Source organism: Protobothrops mucrosquamatus, unplaced genomic scaffold (assembly GCF_001527695.2).
Source record: "Protobothrops mucrosquamatus isolate PMUCROS unplaced genomic scaffold, P.Mucros_1.0 scaffold762, whole genome shotgun sequence".
In the NCBI taxonomy this organism is placed as follows: Eukaryota; Metazoa; Chordata; class Lepidosauria; order Squamata; family Viperidae; genus Protobothrops; species Protobothrops mucrosquamatus.
The window spans coordinates 449,557-469,040 of NW_015387031.1; the positions used below are offsets into that span (position 1 = coordinate 449,557).

A 19,484-nucleotide genomic window follows, 5' to 3' on the forward strand; every position below is an offset into this window, starting at 1 on the left:
CATTATATACACACACACACAGTTAAAACTCTAGTAGCTGCCTTTTCAATACACCTGATTCTTCATAAGATAAGATGGAAAAAGAAAAGCATAGGATAGGATATAAATGAATATTTGTTAAATAGTGCTGAAAAAGTTTCAATAAATTGATTAGGTAGCTAACCTCAAAAGTTATATTTAGATCATCTTTCTTGCTAATCTCCATCTCTTTTACTTCTTCCATAATTGGAACACTAATATCTTCTGACACAGGCACTTCCTTTTTGCAACTGGTTCTTCCAACATTCAATTTGGCTCTCTGGAATCGCCCTCTTAGCAACTGAGCAGGCTTGATTGTAGATGACTTATCTTCTTGGAAATTGAATTTCTCTCTATCAACCAAAGACAGAAAGTACCAAATTGAGTTAACAGATATTTAAAACAGACATTAGTATATTGATGTGAAATTAATTCTTAAGAATTCTTTTTTCTGCTTGCTTCTTTGTCAAATGTTAATTAGAAACTCTCCTTCAAAATAACTGAAGATAAACTGTATTTTTGCTTTTTCCAGAGGGCTTTGGGGCCCAATGCCATTCACTGTATTTGTTACGGTATATTTTATTGTACATTCTTATTGTATGAGCTACCAAGAATACTATCATTGTAGCAGGATAGTAGCTTGATAAATAAATCATTACTTTACAGCATGCTATGTGGAGATCAAGCCAGGTGCTAAAAACAAGGTAAGTTTTTATTGTTGAGAAACAATTAATAAATGAACACTTGCCTACAGTATTTTATTCTGAAATAATGAAATGTGTTTTCACTTATTACCCTGGGGAAGATTAAATAAGGTAATCCACTAAACAAAATACAAACATTCCCTGCTTGCCTTTCTCAAAGAGAAAAAGAACAGCCAATCCAACAAACTAAATCCAAAATTGAAAAGAATAAATTTCAAATTTCCAAACTACTATAGTTTTACAATTTGTTAATTTCTTACATTCTTACACTATATGTGTAAGAATGTAAGAAATTAATAAATCCTAAAACTTTATCAGTTTGGTATAGTTCCACAGCCTCATGTCCTAAAATATGCTCCTGTTTCTGCTTTCCCTCCCCATCTGTTTGTTTCTAATCACTAAGGGGGGTTCTGTCACTTTCTATTCCACTTCAGCTCCTGTAACTTGTTCAAGAAGAGCATAAAAGGAAAGTGAAAAAAAATTCTGCACATCAAAACAACATGATTGGAAAGCAAGGGGGAAAGAGTGCCATACTTTTAAAAAGTGAAAGTTCATAAAAGCAACATGTAACTATTTTCATTATTTATTTAGGTTTATCAGCAAAGATCATAAAAGTCACATATAAGAACATACCTGAGACGTAGATCGGAGCTATTCTGACAAGTACCAGGCACTGGAGAGTTTTTCTGAATTACTTTCTCAGAGTCTTCTAGTCTACTCTGCAAGTCTTCATCAGATAAAATTTTATCATTGATCTGAGTCTGAAAGTTAAAGTTTCAATCTTAAACTGAGAAATAGTTTCAGCAGTGATTCTCTGAATATCAAGGAATAATTGTGGCAATACAGAAACCCCATTTATATTGAATTGCAAACATTCAAGAACTCTACTTAAAATAAAAACAATCCAAACCATTTTTTTGGCTTAATACCATTGATGGAGTTTTGGTAGGTTCAGATTTTTGTAGTTCTGGATTTTCAGTGGTTGTTAATCCATTTCCTTCCAAGGATCTCTTTTCTTTCCTTCCAATTATGGCTCCAATGTTAGGTTTGGGTCTCTGGAACCTGCATCTGAGAAATGGTGTTGATCGAGTATCACTATGTTTGCTTTCTCCCTGTGACCTCTGTTTGCTAGAGGAAAATCAAAATGAGCAGAGATGGCAATTAGCCAAAAGTATTACTAACAGAATCTCTAACACAGGGATAGGCAACCTTGGCTCTTTTATGACTCGTGGACTTCAACTCCCAGAATTCCTGAGCCAGCCATGCTGAGGGGAAAGGGAGAGTTTCCAAGCTGAGCCATGCTGGCTCAGGAATTCTGGGAGTTGAAGTCCGCGAGTCATAAAAGAGCCAAGGTTGCCTACCCCAGCTCTAACAGATAATATCCATGTGATCACTAAGGAAATGTAAGGAAATGTAGGGAAACTCACGTCAATTTTTGCATTGATTTTTAGCTGGCACTTTAACATCTAATAGAATAGTAAATTTTATTTATTTTCTAGTCATTATTGAACTTAATTCTCATCTAATGTTCAGTTTGGATTTAAACAAAGCACATATAGTAGGGCTAATGCTTTGAAAATGCTTTAAAAAAATGTCTTGGAATTTGTTCAAGCAAAACACCTCATTCGATTTAGTAAAGCAATCTGACTCTGTTCAGACGGTGCAACCCTAAAAACATGCCACTCTTATAAGAATTATATTCAAACCAAACCTTTATTAAGACCTTTGGGCCAGAGAGCACAACAATAAATATGCACAGACCTGTAATTATTAATAAACTTTAAAATATAATAAAATTACATAAAATATGTTATTGTAGTAACAGGAGTACAAATAAAAGTGGCAGTCATCAAAATTTGTACTAAATGTTCATTGTAGATAGGACAGATACAAGTGATGGCACAAAATCAGGCAACCTGGAACGATGCATCAGAATCCTGGTCAGATAAAAGCAGTAACAGATAGACATTGTGCTCTCTACCAGGGAAGCTCTTTAAAATGGGATAAATGTATATCTTCCTTGCTTCCCAAGATAGCAACAAAGCAGCATTCGGCTTAGAGATTCCACAGAGTCATCTCCATTTAGTTAACACTGCTGAAAATGGATGTTTTTATATTGCCTGCACAGAACTGTAGAGGTTAGTACATCCAACTTGCCCGTGGTGATAGCCCAACTAAATTTGAAAATTAGAATTGAAGAGGGATATAACAATGGCACAGTTATTGCTATGCTGCATGCAAGCTTCCAATAGCAGGGGGGGGGGGGAAATCAACAAACTTTTGGCAGCTCCCAGCGTGTTCCTTCCCCTCCACCATTCCCCATGGTCAACCCAAACATTTTAGCTATTTTTTCAAGAGGATGTAAGGCTCTTGGATCAACTGTTAAACCACTCAGAAACACACAAAAAGGTAGGTGTGGGGTTATCTAATGGCTTGCATTTTTTCTTTTAATCTTATCAATTTCACTCACCTTCAAAAAAAAGGGTTAGCGTTAGGGTTAGCCGTTGCCCTTTCTAATGATGTTCTGACCACCCCCTTCATAGTCCTGGCTGAAAGTAAGTTGTAAGCCTAAATTGTCTACAAAAGAAGTTCACACCAAGAAACCACAGTATCCTTACCCAACAAATTCTTTTTTCTGGGTATCAGGTTCCAGTGAAATCTCATTTGATACATCATTCTTGACTCCTGGAAGATTCTGGAGAGGCAAATGGGTTTCATTGGTTGCAAACTCCTCTTGGGCATTGGTAGGACATTCCTCTAAAGATGGTAAGGTTTTAGATTTTACTGCTTCCTAGAATATATTAAATTATTCAAGAATTAATGCATGATGCAAGCACTTAAAATTCTGAAATTGCAAAATTGTGCAATGCACAAGAAACAAATCTCAGGAAGAGCAATTAGAAAATAATTTTCAGTTCTCAGGACCTGATATATGTAATATTTGACATTAAAAAAAACTGGCTGACACCAAAGTCATGGGTAGGTGGGCTTTTGCACAGATCCATAGCTGTGCACCAGTTTGCCCATAGATTGTCTCCATTTTACAAAATGTTCTAATTACCAATTGGCTTCCAGCTGCACTTCAAGAGGCTGTCTGCCATCTATAAAGCCCTTCATGAGTTACGGCCTAGTCACTAACAGAATTGCCTCTCTCTGATCATTTCTGATTGTCCTATATGAACTGTCAGGGTTGGCATGCTCTATGTCCAATCAGCTAAGCAATGTATGCTATGTGTTCTCAGAACCACGTGTCTTCTGTTGCTGGTTCTGATCTTGGGACATTTGCATAATTCCAACCTGCTGTCTTAAACAACAAAGCTTTAAAAAAAACTGGTTCTTCTGATAAGCTCTGGGCCAGGGGATTTTGTGAAATGCACACAAATACACACACATACACACACACAAAATTACAAATCCATAAATTTAAATGTTCTTACATATCCTTAAATTGGGTGGCATTGTTCCAATCGGGTGGCATATAAATTTAAGAAAATAAATAAAACAAGTCGCATTAATTACAATTAAGCAACAAAATACAAAGTTAAAATAATCTTACACTTAGATTAGAGGCCTCACTGCATTCACTTTCATTCTTTTCTGCAGTGTCCAACTGAGGTCTTACTGTGTTTAACAATTCTTCTCTATCTGATGCATTTTCTAAGTTCTTCTTACATCTTGATGGAGAACTCTTCAATGAGTGCTCTATTTCAACACTGTTATCTTTTTTTTCTTCCTGAAGACTGGAATCTCTGATTAATGAAAAAAAAAATCAACCTATGATTATTATAATTTAGAAAAACACAATTTTTGTGTTCATGAAGATTTTAGACTTTGACCTATAAATTTTTTTAGAAATTAACATTTAGATAAGAGTGCCCACCATAATAATATCTAATTTATTAAAAATAATTATGATAATTTTCAAACAGACAAAAGTTGCAATTGATTTGTTAAGATCCTAATAAATCTACAAAATGTTTCCACGTAGCTTGTAACTAATACTGAGAAGACTCTGGAGGCAAAACACTGTTAAAGCATATCTGGTAAAAAAAATATCAAGCTGCACACAGGTGCACAACTTAAAGCCTAGAATTGCATGTCACTCTCATAAGCTCTGGGGTTCAGCTTTTGATTCAAAGTTGCATCAAACTGTAATTTTGAATGCATCAAAAATGAGTCATTGTTATATTTGTAAGAATGACCAAATGTCTTAATATTAAATATAAATGAAATTACATCAAATGCAGTTTTCATCTTGACAGATTCCACTACTTATTACTGATCCTCTGTAATACTTTTAGAGTGTATCTCTCAATAAGCCACCAAAAGTTAACTGTAGCCTTCAAATGACAAAAAATGATGTGCTTTTCAGGTAAGTCTAGAGGGACTCCTGCCAGATACCTTGGAGCTTCTGCTACTTAGAATAACATTTATCCTAGCTTAGAAATATAATTGGATTTGAATTGGTATAAAAGAGGTCCTAAACACCCTTTGTTGCAGGAATAGAGGGTTGTTAGTAATATATTTCATCCAATCTGAATCTTTTGGTACCTGAAATATTATGTAGAACATTTCCATTATTTAAATTCATCATTAGACACTATAGAGCCAACATGGATAAATAATACATGCGTTATAACAAGGGCAGGCCTCCTTTTATGTTGGGTTGCAATTCCCATTTACCATTATGTAAGGTTGATGGGAGCTGAAATACAGCATTGAGCATGTTAAGAACTGAGAATCACAAGTGGGAACCAGCAGATCCTGCTCTAGAAAGAAGTATTATGTAATCATATCACACCTGTGTCCTAATGCCATTAAGAGGCCAGCCATGCATCCATTAACTCAGAGGGGTAGGAAGAAAATGTTGAGAAATTAAACTGCAGCAGAATCTGTGGTAAAATCAAGATGTCAAGTGCAAATACATGGCAGAATCCAGGTCTCTTTATAAGTAGGCAATACTATACACATTAAAAAGGGACAAGGTTTTGATTGCATGATTGCACTTATTGTTAACTGTTTTGACCTCCCTACTGCAGATTCCTCCGTGCTAGCATAAATATCAAGAAACTTGGGAAATTTTGAAAAGTGAGATTATAAAAGCCCAGTCTAGCACAATACCAACGAAGAAGAAAATTAACAGCTCTCAAAAGAAACCAGCATGGCTGCATAAAGAACTCACTGATAAATTGAAAGAAAAAAAAGACAAGTATAAAAAGTGGAAAGAGAGGCACATAACTAAGGAGAATATCAGCAAATAGCCCAAGACTGCAAAGATGACATGAAGAAAGCTAAGGCTCAAAATGAACTAAGGCTTGCAACAAAAGTCAAAAATAACAAAAAAGCTTCTTTCAACATGTAAAAAACAAGAAAATAGTTAAGGAAATAATTGATCCATTAGTAGGAAAAAGTGGCAAGAAGGTGACAAGCAACAGGGAGAAAGCAGAACTATTTAACTCATTTTTTGCATCCATCTTTACACAAAGGGAAAAACAGTCCAACCTATCAAAAACAGTACCGTAAAAAAACAGATTAGAAACACAAGTTAAAATAGGCAAGAAAATGGTAAGTGAACACCTGTCCACCCTAGATTAGTTCAAATCACCAGGGCCAGATGGATTACACCCCAAGTTCTGAAGGAACTGGCAGATTTGATCTCAGAACCAAATGCACAGGTACGGTATAGGTAGTACTTTGCTCAATAGTATTAACTGTGAGAGGGATCTCGGAGTCCTAGTGGACAATCACTTAAATATGAGCCAGCAGTATGCTGCAGCTCCCAAAAAAGCAAGCACAGTGCTAGGCTGCATTAACAGAGGGATAGAATCAAGATCACGTGAAGTGTTAATACTACTTTACAATGCCTTGGTAAGGCCACACTTGGAATACTGCATCCAGTTTTGGTCACCACGATGTAAAAAAGATGTTGAGACTCTAGAAAGAGTACAGAGAAGAGCAACAAAGATGATTAGGGGATTGGAGGCTAAAACATATAAGGAACGGTTGCTGGAATTGGGTATATCTAGTTTAATGAAGAGAAGGACGAGGGGTGACATGATAGCAGTGTTCCAATATCTCAGGAGTTGCCAGAAAGAAGAGGGAGTCAAGCTATTATCGAAAGCACCTGAAGGCAGGACAAGAACCAACAGATGGAAATTAATCAAGGAGAGAAGCAACCTAGAACTAAGGAGAAATTTCCTGACAATTAGAACAATTAATCAGTGGAACAACCTGCCTCCAGCAGCTGTAAATGCTCCAACACTGGACATTTTTAAGAAGAGACTGGAGAGTCATTTGTCTGAAATAGTATAGGGTTTCCTGCCTGAGCAGGGGTTGGACTAGATGACCTCCAAGGTACCTCCCACGTTTTCATCATCATCATCACCATCACCATCACCATCACCATCATCATTTACAAAAGATGCCTACAGTTTCTGCACTGCCATGAATGACCCACTATTGGGTTAAAGTTATTTTCCTGAGGCTATGAAACATATAGCTAGCTGAGTCATGTAGTCTTCAACAAAATTAAGCCAAAGACAGAATAAGGATTTATGTTTATGGAGATCTGGGATTTACAGCCGAGCCTCAGTGTGAAACCTGACACACAGAGCCCCAAGTTCCAAGCCCTGTGCTATATATGTGCTATGTCATAAAGATAGATATTATTAATTTCCCTATGAAAAGGGGGTTTTAGAGGTTTGTTCTCCATTTTTAAAATATAATAAACCTACCTGTTGTCAGGATTTACCACATCCTTTGTAATATCAAGTGACAGGGAGGCATTCCTTAGTGTTTCTCTTTCATACTCCATTGGCTTCTTCACAGGAGATTGGTTTGGGTGTGCTGCACCTACTTTCTCAATACTGACAACTGTTCTGTTTTCTAGCGCATCACACTCTGTGTCAGCTTCATGAGCTGTTGTATCCTAGAAAAAAAATTAAATCTCTGAGGTATAAGATTTTGCAGATAATATGATCAGCTAGTATAAGGCTAGTATGCTCAGAGGAGAATGAAAATTTTTAAAAAGTCATTAATTCACATATTAGGTAATACAAGTACTGTATTTTGTTAAAAAAGGACAATGAAACAGCAACAAAAGAAAAACTCTTATCAGAGGTGTTCAGGTTCCCAAATTATTGTTGTATTGAACTGTGCTGGTGGTAAGGAATTCTATATATGAACTTAATTCAGTTCAAAAACTATAGCACAGCAATAGTAATGATGAGGTAAGAGAAAGAAATCCAACATATATGAACAAAGTTTTTATATTGACTGCAAAAGAAAGAGAGTAGAATTGTCAGCATATATATATAGGCCATCCTTTATTCGGTTTAACCTGTTCTCCAGGATTCTAAATTCCAGGTTGTAGTAATCAAGAGTTAGGTCAATCTATAGGAGTTGCTTCTAGTACAGACATGTCAAACTCGCGACATCACAACGTCGCGCAACGTATCGTGACGGTTTTGCCATTGCCAGCAATGGGGTGGGCGCGGCTTCTGGATGACGCGTCTGGCCCGCGGGCCAGCAGTTTGACACCCCTGTTCTAGTATATTAGTTTATACTTCACACACTGTAGTCAACTTATAATCATTCATTTAATGATCATTTGAAGTTACAGTGGCACTGAAAAAAGTGACTTATGACAGGTTTTCATACTTATGAACATTGCTGCTGGAATGGAACAATTCACCACCAGTTGAAGTCCACAAGTCTTAAAGTTGCCAAGGTTGAGGACCCGTCCTAGAGTCTTACAGCATCCCCATGGTCACATGATCAAAACTGGGGCACTGACAACTGACATCTATTTATGATAGTTGCATTGTACTGGGATAATTGTAATCACCATTTGTAACCTTCCCAGCCAGCATCTGACAAGCCAAGTCAATGGGGGAACCCAGATTTGCTTAATGACTGCATGATTCACCTAACTGCATTGATTCGCTTAACAACTGTGGCAAAAAGGTTGTAAAATGGGGCAAAACTCATTTAACTGCCTTGCTTAACAATGGAAGTTTTGGGCTCAATTGTGGTCTTAAGTCAGGGGTCTTCAAACTTAGCCCTTTTATAATTTGTGGACTTCAACTCCCAGAATTCCATAGCCAGGCACGCTGGCTGAGGAATTCTAGGAGTTGAAGTCCACAAGTCATTAAAGGGCCAAGTTTGAAGACCCCTGTCTTAAGTCAAGGACTACCTGTAATAGATACATTAGCAGAACAGACTAACTTAATTAGAGTAGACTAAACTATCATTGTATAGCACACGTCTTAAATACAGACAAACAATGGTTTAAGAAGAAATTCAAATTCATTCAGTGGAGGCACTAGCATCTTAAACTATACATATTTCACAGAAGGAAATTTTTATAGGGTGGTATCTAATTCATTTAGCCTTTGACAGTTACAGTCATTGTTTTATATGCAGCATACTTACAATGGTATTGTTACTTAGAAGTTGACAATCATTGCATTCAGTTTGCATCACAGTCTTTTCAGTGATTACTGCTTCACTTGCTAATTCAGCCCCTGCTTCACTTGTTCTTTTTTCTGTCTCAGTGCTTCTTCCAGGTAGTTCTTGCCTTCTAGCAACCCTTCCTAAATTTGGTTTTGGTCTCTGAAATCGTCCCCTTGCTAATAGTGTAGGCTTGAGAGCAGTTTGCTTGCTACTTTCTTGTGAAGTGGATTGGTTCTTATTCCTAAAAAAAATCAACCATGAAAAGGCAATAATAAAATGAAGTAATTCCTAAAGCTGACAATCATTTCGACCCCTATTATTAGTGAATAAAGAAGAAAATTCTTGCCCAAATTCTGAGTTCTTCTCCCCATACTTACGCAGATTCTGAATCCAAACCCTGGCAACATGTTTCAGTAATCTCAGCTGTGATGATGCCAGGTGCATCATTCTGCTCATTTTCCTAAGAATTAATCATAAAAAAAACAAACAGCTGTACCTTTTCAAAACAAATCACTCTCAAGTAAAATTTAGAAACACTTTATTTTACCAGATTTCAAGTTTATATTCTAATTAGCTGACATCTTAAGAATATTAATTTTCACTCAGATCAAATACAGATAATACATTTTAGGCAAATGACTAGTGAGCATTCTTAAAGCAAACGAACAAGAAACTGGCAGCAGAGATCTTTCAATGCATTCCATAACTTCCTAGTCCTCGTGTTTTATCACTACTCTTGCCAAAAAGTATGCTAAATGGCAAAGAAATAAAAAATATTAACCAACATATTTTGATTATTATACCTCTTTCCTTCCCAAAAGAAATTGAAAATATATTCCAAACCTTATTTAGACACTAATTATTTATACAGTTTCTATTCTGTTTTTTTAATCGGTCATACAGATTGTAGAAGCAGGATTATGTAAAATATCTTTCTTCTCTTTAAAGAAATAAAGAATTTTACAAAACCTCTGAAAAACAATTTAGAAAACATGCTGTGTCCCTTTCTAGTCCTGTTATTGCCTCTTACTGTACATCATTCCAGAGAAAATCATAATTGCAATCATTATTTCTGCTTTAGTGATGCTCCGTGGAGGGCCCTAACTCAGCATTCACATACATTCAAGCAGAAACTGTTGGTTACCATACTCTACATTGATTCAAAATTAGCTGTACATTGTTGTGCAATGTACTATGAAATGATATGGTGGGTTATAAATTAATTTTAGGCAAGAGTAATAATTGAAAGTTTTCAGTTCCTCAGGCAACACATATAAATCCAAACTAATGTATACCTTCTCTCCTGCACTGTCAGACACAGACTTGTTGAGCTCGCCTTGAGCAGATGCTTCTTTCCTGCCAGACACTTTACCGATATTCGGTTTAGGTCTTGTCCATCGACCTCTCACTTCCATCTTTCCCACAAAAGCTTTTTGACTCTCTCTACAGAAAAGCAGTGGAAAAAAACTGGTTTGAAACGTAGAGTTATTTAGATGAAATGGGACATTCAGATAACCTGTTTTTAATGACTAAGACTATTCCAAAGGAGTGGGGTCAAAAAAAGTCAACATATAAAAATGGCAAGGTTTCAGCTGCCCAGGAACAGCTGCCATCTTGACTTTTTAACTTCTGCTGCACAGGCCCACAGTATACTGCTAAGTATTAAGCCAAAAGAGAAGAGAGAAGAAAAAAAGAGCTAGTAATAAAACAAGAAGTAAATCTTCTTAAATATATTTATGATTTCAAAAGCAGAACTCCCAAATAAAAATTAAGAAAATTCTGATATTTTACATAGATATCATTTTTACTCTTAGAAAAATTGCCATATTTAAGTCTTTCAAAATTTAAAAGCACACTATTTTCTCCTGTCTGAGAAAGATTATTTGGAGATCACTTTTTCTCCAAAATTTATAATATTACAATTTCTTCATTATATACCTGCATATCAGTCTTTGTTCACATAACTCCTAGCAATTCCCTCAATATCAAATTATGTCATCTTCCCATATTTAGGCCTTTAAGAGCCAGCTACTTAACTACAGCTGGATATATTGTGGTGAACTGTTATGTTTGTGTGTGTGTGTGTGTGTGTGCGCGCGCGCATGCACGTGTGGGCACACACCTATGTATATGCATGTGTGCAGGAAACTGAATTTTAGGCCTGTCTTAACCATGAGAGCCAGCTGGGTGACTTAGGGCCAATCACCTTCTCTCAGCCCAACCATCACACAGGTCTGTTGTTGTGTGGAAAATAGGAGGCACAAGAATTAGATATGTTCACTGCCTTGAGTTACATATATATATTTACATACAGACATAAAAGGACTGAGATAAAATAATAAGAATGCAAATAGAATTAGAACAAACTGTGGCAAAAGAAAGCAAAGACAGCAGTAAGCACTTTGGATGCAATCCCAAAACATCTGGAGTGCCACTTGAAGACCATTGACATTGACAAAATCACCATCAATCAATTTCAAAAGGCAGTTTTACTTGGAATAGCTTACATCCTGCGACCATACCTTTACTACATCAAATATCTGCCTATCCCAAGTCCTTGATAAAGACTCAACAGGCAAATAAAACTTCCAAATCTAAATGCTAATTGCTGACTCTGCGACAAATCATAATAAATAACTTACTCTGTTACTCTTATGACGTCACTGCTTTCATTGCATGTTACTTCTGTAGCAAATCCAGATATGGAAGCAGCTTTATTCTGTACAAGTGACTCAGAAGAAACTTTAACAATTAATGGGTTACTTGCTAGAGGTTCTTTTTTTTCAGATGCCCCTATTAAGTCTGATTCAAAGTTCTGCAGCTGCACCTCCTGTGTGCGCTTTTCAGGAATTGCCCTATCAGTTTCCCTGCAAATAAATTGGAAATATCCATTTTGCATATAAAACAGAGTCTCTGAAAACTTAATCAGGATAAAAAAGGGTATTAGGAAAGTCCCCATGCATTTTTCTTCAAGTAAGTGATCCCAACCTTTTGCCATATCACAAACTGCCCTAATTCTTAAACTATCATATAGAAAACAACATTTGGTTCTGAGAGGAAGAACAACTTTTACTCACATGATTTCTTGACCATAATTTTGTGATGCCATATTCTGATTTTTATCCAGTTTATCTCTTACAGCTACTTCATTCTGCAAAGCAACCAAAATAGCATGATCTCATTATGAAATACACAACAATTGATTTATATCTTGCACTTAACCACCAACCACAATTCATCAACCACAAGGGTTGGACTCATACACTAACATACACTAAATAACAAATGAACAATTATGATGCAATGTATAAACCAGGACTATGTGTGAAAAAAGGAGTAAAAAGAGAAGTAAAAGGTTGAAAGAAACAGAAGTGAAATAATGCCAGAAATAACTGGAGGATGTACTACCAGATTAGCGATGGGATGTTTTTAATCAATCCTAGTCCAAACATATTGCAGCTAATAATACCAAGAATGTATCAATATACCTATACAGTAAATACAGGTCCAGAGCTTTCCCACCTTCTATCTCTGAACACAAAGAGCTGTTGTCAGAACCAATATCAATATTCAAATATTTGGGCTCACTGACTTTTCTGGAATGGAGCACAAGTCTTTAAAATGACATGTTTATAGTATATATTTAATATAGATATTCCTGAAACAAGGAGAATTAGCAAGCTGTAACATAGAAAAGCTAATAAATATTTTACCTTGGCTTCGGTGGACTTTTCAAAATCTTCTATATTTTCTTTTGGAGTCATTTGAGACACCGAATGCTGGTCTACATGGTATTCAGAATTAAGTGATGAAGCATCCTCCTGTCCTGGTTTACTTTTTTGAATACTGAAAATATTAGAATATATAAAAACACTATTCTTTTTCCTCCCCCCCCAACTTATGAAGAACTCATGGAATTTCTCTCTTCATATAATGTGTAAGCCAAGAAACAGACTTATCCTAAAAGTTATACAGGCAAGCACAGTGGCACTATATTGTTCAGTGAGCTATACTCACATTTGTATGTCCTTACTAATGTACAAACTACTACTGTTCTATATATTCTCATAGTAACAATGGGAAAAATCAAAACTTACAGGGGAAAACCTTTATCTCAAATAACCAGACTGTCATAGTTAGAGAAAAAGTATCAGAGGAGAAGCTGTTCATAGTGCACAATTGTCAATTCATTGTTTATTAGCGGCAAAGCAGATTTCTCCTCATCCAAATAAAAAAGTAGTTTTCAACATCCCTAAGTTGTAGCAAGACTGAGGTTCATATACATCTTCATATAAACTAGTGGTGGCGAACCTATGGCACGGGTGCCAGAGGCGGCACTCAGAGCCCTCTCTGTGGGCACTTGCATCGTCGTCCCAGTCCTAGGCCTTCAGTTGGGTTTTATAAAACCTTTTCGCTTTAGGCCTCTGTCGCCGTGTGCCCAAAAAAAAAAAAAAGGTTCAATCCGTCAATTTCAACTTCTTGCGGGGGGAAAAAAAAGATCTTGCAAAGTTGGAATTGATTGATTGAACTTTTTAGTCCCACCCAGTCTGCCATTACCACCGCAGCCACGCCCACCCAATGGGCCACACCCACCCGGCACTCCACGATGCATAAGTGGGTTTTGGGTTGCAATTTGGGCACTCGATCTCTAAAAGGTTTGCCATCATTGATATAAACATCAACAACATGCTGAAAACAGAATAATTTACTGAACTAAATCTGAATATATTGTTGTTTCTTAAATTACACAAGAAGCATTTAAAATTAAGCCATATAGGAGAGATTCTCATAAAGAAAGTTATAAAAATGTGTTGTGCTTTGCAAGATTGCCTTGATACAGTATAAAGTGCACATATAATTTATACCTGTGGTCTTTTCCCGCCTCTTCATTTAACCTGATACAGCATGGTGGTTCTTCTTTATCCGTGATAAGAATTTCATCAGAGATTGTTCTCTTAGGGACTTCCAGTTCATCACCAACTTCCCCAGTGCCACTTATCTCATCATTAGCCAATATATTTTTCCCTAAGAACAGATTGTCATGCATTAAAAATATTTCGAACTGGCCATAACTGTTAAACATATCCATACTTAAATAGAAGCTGAGCCCACTGTTATATTCACAGTACTGTAATCATTTTTTCTGAATAAAATTGAAGAGTGCTTTATTGTGTATTGTCCTGCCTCATCACATAACACATTATACAAAAAAAAAAATCAATGACATTATGGCTTTGCATTGTAGGCGAATCAAGCCTATAATGTTTAATTCCCTCCAGTACAAAACCAAAACTTTCTGTTTGTGCCAGAGTCTTCCCATGTAAATAAACTAAGTTTCAATGGAAAGTTTATTGTATTTCTCCATTTACATTTGTTATTTTCCTTTCTTTTAATTGTTCACCAGTAATGGGTTGGATTCGGTATGAATCATCTTCCAGATAAAAGCAAAAGAGTTAGGATCTTCCATTTCCCTCTTGTGTCTCCTTCCCAAATATTTAGGAGAGTTCTGGAGGCCCTGTATACCAGGAGGAAAGTGGCACAAGGGATGGTGTACAAAAATAGAGAAGAGGGAAGAAATTAGGTGCCTTCCACTAATGGCAGCATTCCAAGTAGAAATCTGTCCGGGAATGCTTTGCACTAGTGGAATAAAAGGTAAATTGAATTCAAGTTCAGAAATTAGCAAAATCTAATTAGCATAGTATCTCAATGATATAACAATAGCATTTCAGGAGCTTACTTTTCTTTCTAGTCCTTTTTTCTTCCATCATTTCTGCTGGAATAATTCTTTCTTCAAGAAGATTGTCTGTCTCCTGTTCAGAATCTTTTTTCTTTCTTTTTCTTTTCTTTTTTGTCACTGCTGATTCAATAACTGTTTGCTCTTTTGCCTGTTCCAAAATGCTAGGAGATTCTTCATTCTCCTTTTCAGCTGTTTCAGCATCTACTTCTATTTCCATGTCAGAACTTCTACCATCCTGATGGCCATCTGGACCATGATTAGACTGTCCATTTACAACTTTATCTATCAAAGGATACGATATTAAGCCAAGGTATTCCAAATAATAAAAAATAAACTTGTTCAAACAGCATGAACAATATGGTCAATCTGTTTTTTTCTGTTTAGGGTAAGAGAATATCTCTGAATTGATAACCCAATTGGGTCACAGGTTGTCTAGTATTATATACAAAATCTATCATCAAAAATTATCAGGATTCTTAAAGTAGAATCAAATTATTCTGCTTTGATCAATAAAAATGCAAGGACTTATCTAGGCAATTGTCAAAAATCAAGACCAAATCAAAGGCACAAACACACACACATCAGAGTATCTTCTACATTCAAGTGTCCTACAACTACTGTCCTTGTAATTAATCATTTTCCACTCTTATCTTATTAAAAACTGTAATGCAGTGGCAACATCTGAGAAGATTCTGGGAATAATACCCAATAATATTGGTGGCTGGATTAACTTTTTAGACCTTAATATATGTATTTCTAATGTTCTATAGAAAGAACAGAAAGCCACTTAACTTTATCAGAATTTTGAGGCAAAATGCCACATAGCAAAGACTTTGCATGACTTTGCAAACCATTTTAAGTATTCTTAAAAATACCTTTTCGCTTTTTCTGAGATCTTGGTGTATTTCTCTTGTCAGCATTTTTTTCTTTTTGATGCTGACATGCCACAACTTTATCTTTCTTCTTCCTCTCATTTTCCAAGATCTTCTCAAGGAGTTTCGTAAAAAAACTGAAGTCAAAAGGTCTTTTTTCCTCTGTCCAAAAAAGAAATGATGTGATAAGTTACTGAACATAAAAGATAATTTATTAAATGGAATAACTGAAGTAGCTATATCATCATCTTTAATTATGTTTATTACAATAAGCCTTTCTTATTTAAAAAAACATGAAACAGTGAATGTGTGACTTTTAATATGTCAGGATTTAGAAAACATTTCAACTATTTAAGATTAATTAAAATATTTTGTAAATATTACAGTTAAGGAAGTATTTAGATGCATATATGTCTGAGAAATGTTAAGAGTAAAATCCAATGGTATGTTGGAGCCTATACTCTATAGAAAAAATGGTCTTATTTTCAGCCTGGAATCTTCATACTATAAGGTCAAGCGTCTGATTTTGAGAGAACATGGAAAATTGCAACAAGAATAAAAAAATAAAAAAATCCCCTCAATGATCAGAGTTCTATTAATTAATTTAATATTAAATTAATTTAAAGAAATGAAATTATTTATTAATTAATTTGAAGAAATGAAATAAGCTCTTCAGCCTGAGATTCATACTGTGAAGATGCAGTCCAATAAATTTTATTAATGTACATATACAATGTTTTCAAATGGAAAAGATAGCATATACCAATACTTACTAAATGCTTTATCTATTCTCCATCCATTGACTTTTTCTTCCCGCTTAAATTTATTCTGAAAACAGAATGTTATAACATGATAATTACTTTATTGAGAAATAATATTGGCTTAAATCCATACTTAATCCTACTCAGAGAATGAAAAGAGAGGATTGTATGTCTTTATTCTCATGTATGTTTTCTAGGTAATAGAGACAGAATTTTTAGCATCCATAAAGCAAGTTTACTTGAATAAAAACAAAGTTAATGCTCTGGATTCATATCAGAAAAAAACTTTATGATTAAAACTGCAATCCAATGAAACATACTGATAAGTAGACATTAGTTCTATTAGAAAGAATAGCCATACTAATGAGAATGACAATAGTATGATGAGTAAAAATAAGAAGCCTAAAAGAACATGAACCAATTAATCTACATCAAAAGAATGCATAGTATATTTTCTGATATTGCCAGGGGCAAATTAAATTGAAATGATGTAAAGCAATGCATAGTAAGACACCATAAAATATTAAATACACAAACTAAGGAATATCTTATTGATCCTGTTAATTTTTTTCTTGAAAATGTTTACCTTGATTTCTGTTCTTGCTCTGTGAGGAAAAAGCTGACTAATCATCGAAAAGTCAGTTCCTACCATACTTATAGCTAAGAAAAACATGTCTGTTTCTGTAATTTAAAAAAAGATAAAATATGGTTAAAGCAACTGTCATTTTAACATATCAGTGTCAATCTTAAACAGATTATAAATTAATCTAAATATCAAAATATCGTTCTTTTCATAATCATCAAAAAATGGTCAGTATTTCACTGTGGGAAATTATATGATCTGCCTTACTTAGAACTTTATCCAGAGTCAGTCTGTCACTTTCAAGTACTACAGAAAAGGTGGAATATCCAGGAGTCTGAGGCTTTTTGCATACAAAGTAAATAATGTACTGTTGAATTATCTCCTATTTGTAAGTCACATCAGCACTAACCATGTCTATTACATGAATTGTACATTTTAATAAGAGTTGAAGATGCCCTTACTTTCCTCAAAGTTTCAGTTAATTGAAGAATAACTGAACTTTCTAAATATTCTAAACACAAAGGGTATTTTAAAATTATTCACTCCACATGTTCTTCTTTGCAAATGAACTATACTGTATAGTCACACACAAATCCTAATATTGATCTATGAAAAAATGTCCTATTACTTACCAGGTGTAAATCACCTGATGAATTATTTCAACAAGAATTATTTTTAATTCCCCATAACTCATTAAAAAAAAATACAAGGAATTGCTGGTCTGAGATATTAAGGAGTCTTTGGTGCTCTCTGAGCTTGGTTGTTTGTTTGCAGACATTTTATAATCCAGCTACTTTACAACATTAATGCTAATGACTGTGGGGTTTGTGCTCTGTTTATATTCAGAAGCGTGCCTGCCAATATTCATGTGGGTATGGTTTTCTTCATGGTAGTTCCTTGACTGGGTATAGTTTCTGAATGCTGCATTGCAGTTTCTCCTATGAATGGTGATCCCATGGGTGTGCCTCTGATTTGTCAATTTACAGCATCAATCAAACTGAAAGTAGGTAGTGACGCAGAGGTTGATGAGATCCATGATTCCGGGCATTTCAATGTAGGTTAGGTGTGTTGTATAGAGCAATTCCTGGAAGCTTGGCATTCAGACAAATCAGCTATCAATATGTATCAATAAGCCATATGTACACACCCTTCAAAAGAGACAAAAGCTAAGAAGGAAACAAAAAAGACCAGAATACATACCCTCCAGTGGCCAACAGCCATATAAGCAGGGACTGATAACAGACAACAATCAAAATACCTTAATCAAGGAACCACCACTGAGAAAAACCACCCACCCACCAATATTGGCAGAGCAAGCTATTACCGGTATATATAAAGAGGGAGAAAATCCCACACAGAATAGCACTGATGTTACCTACTCAGGTAATGATATGTCTGCAGGATAGCAACCAAACTCAGAGAGTACCGAAGAGTCTACAATTCAACCCTGAGCTACATATACATTCTTCTATTGATATCTGATTTTTTGGCAGTAAATATATTTCATATATATTCTTGCAATCTGTAACAATTAAACTGCATATATCCTTCACTGACACATACTGAAAGATACATATTATATACCCTAATATGCTTCTGTGTCTATAGCACTAAGTTATACAAACCTTTTTCTGACCAGGGTCTAGTATAATAGCTTTTCCTGAAGCTTGAATATGTTGTTGAGGAACCACACTCAAAGATGGGATCATTTTCTTCCACCACACACTGTCCTTTTGTCCTTAAAACCTCTACAGTTAAACTAAATAGGAACAAGAAGAAGAAAATAATTACATAAGAAATGCCATAAGAAGCAATGACATCTTAGGAACAATTGTCTTACTAATAATGGAGAAAATTTGCTACCTGTGTTGAAATACAGCAAAAGATATAAATGTCCAAGAAAGAATGACAAACTGATGAAGGATTTTTTTTGCCTTTAATACTGTTAAAGCAGCTCTTCAATATATAGTTTTGCTTTATATTATCTTTCCAGGATGATTAAAATGTAATTCAGTAAATTAGATTATTATGAAACCATTCCTCGAGACAAAGGACATTTATTACATGTATAAGAAATATTTTGGGGGGAAAAACATAATTGTCTTATAGAATATCTTTCCAAATTAAATACCAGAAACTTCAATGTGATTTACAATATAAGTCATAGGATATAAATCTTTAAAAGAAAAGCAAAACAGTCCAAATGAGGGAAATCTTACCTCAAGTACCCAAATATCTTGACCAATATTGAGCACTTCTATAAATGGACACCAATTTTATAACGTAAATTGACTGATACCAAAACCTAACCTTTCTTCATCCAGAATAATTGAGCCATCTTCTGCAACTTTCACT

General features: G+C 35.2%; 1 protein-coding gene across 1 annotated transcript in view; it reads right to left on the minus strand.

Annotated features, from left to right (window-relative positions):
* The window catches only part of BDP1 (B double prime 1, subunit of RNA polymerase III transcription initiation factor IIIB), a 46,691-nt gene that overhangs the window by 20,762 nt on the left and 6,445 nt on the right, over positions 1-19,484 (minus strand). Inside the window, exons 6-23 of the mRNA XM_015818561.2 lie at positions 18,755-18,888; positions 17,133-17,227; positions 16,559-16,613; positions 15,789-15,947; positions 14,872-15,195; positions 14,042-14,201; positions 12,890-13,022; positions 12,254-12,327; positions 11,819-12,043; positions 10,472-10,619; positions 9,554-9,636; positions 9,156-9,417; positions 7,457-7,650; positions 4,279-4,471; positions 3,341-3,513; positions 1,652-1,850; positions 1,356-1,483; positions 164-371 (exon numbers count right to left, since the gene is read on the minus strand). Of these exons, the coding sequence (XP_015674047.2) occupies positions 164-371; positions 1,356-1,483; positions 1,652-1,850; positions 3,341-3,513; positions 4,279-4,471; positions 7,457-7,650; positions 9,156-9,417; positions 9,554-9,636; positions 10,472-10,619; positions 11,819-12,043; positions 12,254-12,327; positions 12,890-13,022; positions 14,042-14,201; positions 14,872-15,195; positions 15,789-15,947; positions 16,559-16,613; positions 17,133-17,227; positions 18,755-18,888 (2,947 nt within the window). The remainder of the gene's footprint in view (positions 1-163; positions 372-1,355; positions 1,484-1,651; positions 1,851-3,340; positions 3,514-4,278; positions 4,472-7,456; positions 7,651-9,155; positions 9,418-9,553; positions 9,637-10,471; positions 10,620-11,818; positions 12,044-12,253; positions 12,328-12,889; positions 13,023-14,041; positions 14,202-14,871; positions 15,196-15,788; positions 15,948-16,558; positions 16,614-17,132; positions 17,228-18,754; positions 18,889-19,484) is intronic.